The following is a 2,419-nucleotide window of genomic DNA, read 5'->3' as shown; positions in this document are numbered from 1 at the left end:
GCATCAACACTTGTGTTTAATGGGACGTTATTTTATACATGGACATCAGTCAAAATGCTGCATGTGTTTTTAGGACATTACTTTGAAGGGCTTCTTTGGAACTTTTGAGCTCCTCATTCGGGACCATCAGACATTAGAGGTCCAAAATTCAACTGTAAAGACTTGTCGGTTCTCTGCTACTGAACTCATTGGTAAGGACTTTTTCTTTGTTTTTGCTATGAGAGCTCCATAGTTTTAGCAAGTGCTAAAACTCATTTCTCTACAGTGTGTTCGGCTGATGGAAGGATAACTGTGGTGGCTGACTTGCCTCCGGTCATCACAAGTGAAGGAGTTCCTGCTAGAATCAACCTGTTAGACCGAAACTGTGTACCCAAAGAGATGGACGGCACCAGGGCTCTCTTCTCTTTTTGGATCAACAGCTGTGGATCCTCAGTCAAGGTACTGCGGCTTACTAATGTAACTGAACTCATTAACAATTTTACATCTGGCAATATGAGCACGGAAATATTATGCTTGGTTTCTCCAGCTTGGCAAGGAGTATGTGACTTATGAAAATGAGATTTTCTTCAGCAAGAAGTTGCATGGTCCAGCTGACTCCAGCAATGCCTTTCACAGGTATATTTCAAACTCAACTAATTTGGCTAATTACACTCCCTCAACTTATTAATGCAAATGTATCCCTATCTTGTCCGGCAGGGTGACAATGCAGTGTACATATCCTCTGGCTGGCCTACTCTCAGTATACAGGTTTCGTTCTGACACAGCTGGTGTCGGCCGTATTATACAGTCTGCACACTCAACTGAAGGTTAGTGGTTTACCTGTTGAACTGAAAAATGCACATCCTTAATATATCACATGCCAACATCTGTTTGGTCTCTCTAGGTCAGAGTCCCACCATCAAGCCCACTACAGTCCTTCAAACATTGTCCACTCAAAGACATGTATTAATTCAACCTACTCAGCAGCCTTCTGCTCAGTACATCAAAGTATCCAGCTTTCCAAACAATGTCTCGAGGAACGCATCTAGCTTTCCAGGGAACAAATCGAGTGTTCAAGGAAACGTATCTAGCTTTCCATACATTGTCTCAGAGGTATCAAGCGTTCTAAACGACGACTCAAACGTATTTAACTTTCCAAACGGTGTTTCAGATGTATCCAGCTTTCCAACCAGTGTCTTGAGGAATGCCTCTAGCTTTCCAGGGAACTTATCAGGCATTCCCAACAATGTCTCAAAAGTAACAAAGCCCACTGCAGTGCTTCAAACATCAGAGTCTACAACCAGATGCACCCAAAGAGCTGTTTCCATGCGACCTGCTTTCCGGCCTTCTGCTGAATACATCAAAGTATCCGGCTTTCCTAACGATCTTTCAAAGAAAGTATACTGCTTTCTAAATGACGTCTCTAAGAAAGTATCCAGCTTTTTAAATGATGTCTCAATGACAGCATCTGTCTTTTTAAATGATGTCTCAGTGACAGCATCTGGCTTATTAAACAATGTCTCAATGACAGTATCCAGCAACGATGTCTCAAAAGTGGTAGGTTTGTTCCTTATCTGAAATTTGGGTAATTTGTCCTCTTTGTAATCCTGTTAAATTTTTTTATTTTTCTTCAACAGGAGCCAGAGGGTCATCCAACGCTAAAGTGATTTCTTCATTTGATGTGTTTTAAAGGTATTAAAAAGTAAAGCTCAAATTTATATCTCAAATGCTCTTGACTCTTTATTGTCACAGTAACATTAACAAATGTTAATGTGAGTTGTTATAAATGAAAATCTGGGTCGTTACTGGTAACCAGTGAAAGGTTAAACAGGGCTGATATGATGTCTTTTAGTATGTTGCAAGATAAGCAGTTGCATTTTGTACAAACTGAAGGCTTGATATTGTCTTTTAGCTTAAACTTGAATACAACGCATTACAATCTGAGAAATCACAGCAGGAATGACTATTAAGATGATATTAAGATTTTTTTTTTTTTCTTTTTTTATAAATAGAAGTCATCGTCAGTGACTGCTGGTTTAACATTTGTAGACTGGGAGCCAAGATATTGTTTACAATACGGATTGACTTTAAGGGACTGAAAAGAATTTTTCAAATGGCAGGTGGCGCTATTGGGACTTTATTGCTGTCAGACAAGACTGATGGTGGCTGCCAGAGTCACTAGGCTCGTCCGGCATGTGCCAGGTCTGCGCAGAATCGATAATCAGCGCCCGTTGCATGCGGTTAGCCCCGTTTCGCAATGTCAAGGATCCTTCCTTGGTAGGACTCGTCCTTCCGAGGAAGGATCCTTCAGGAGGAGGTCAGAGTCCTCCTTAGCATTTGGAGAACATGTCCAATGGAACCGGCTATCAAGTGCACGTCATTGCGGGCTGTCGTCACTTAATTTTTTTTGCTGCGTTTCAAAACACTGGATGAAATGGTT

The 2,419-nt window shown here is 41.1% G+C and overlaps 1 protein-coding gene across 1 annotated transcript in view; it reads left to right on the top strand.

The window, feature by feature from the left end:
- LOC116686312 (uncharacterized) overlaps positions 1 to 2,419 on the top strand; it is a 3,707-nt gene that overhangs the window by 136 nt on the left and 1,152 nt on the right. Inside the window, exons 2-6 of the mRNA XM_032511284.1 lie at positions 74 to 191; positions 266 to 438; positions 527 to 615; positions 697 to 806; positions 1,617 to 1,642. Coding sequence (XP_032367175.1) covers positions 74 to 191; positions 266 to 438; positions 527 to 615; positions 697 to 806; positions 1,617 to 1,642 — 516 coding nt within the window. The remainder of the gene's footprint in view (positions 1 to 73; positions 192 to 265; positions 439 to 526; positions 616 to 696; positions 807 to 1,616; positions 1,643 to 2,419) is intronic.

The sequence above is a fragment of the Etheostoma spectabile genome, unplaced genomic scaffold, assembly GCF_008692095.1.
Source record: "Etheostoma spectabile isolate EspeVRDwgs_2016 unplaced genomic scaffold, UIUC_Espe_1.0 scaffold352, whole genome shotgun sequence".
Taxonomy (NCBI): Eukaryota; Metazoa; Chordata; class Actinopteri; order Perciformes; family Percidae; genus Etheostoma; species Etheostoma spectabile.
This window is presented reverse-complemented; position numbering and strand designations above follow the sequence as displayed.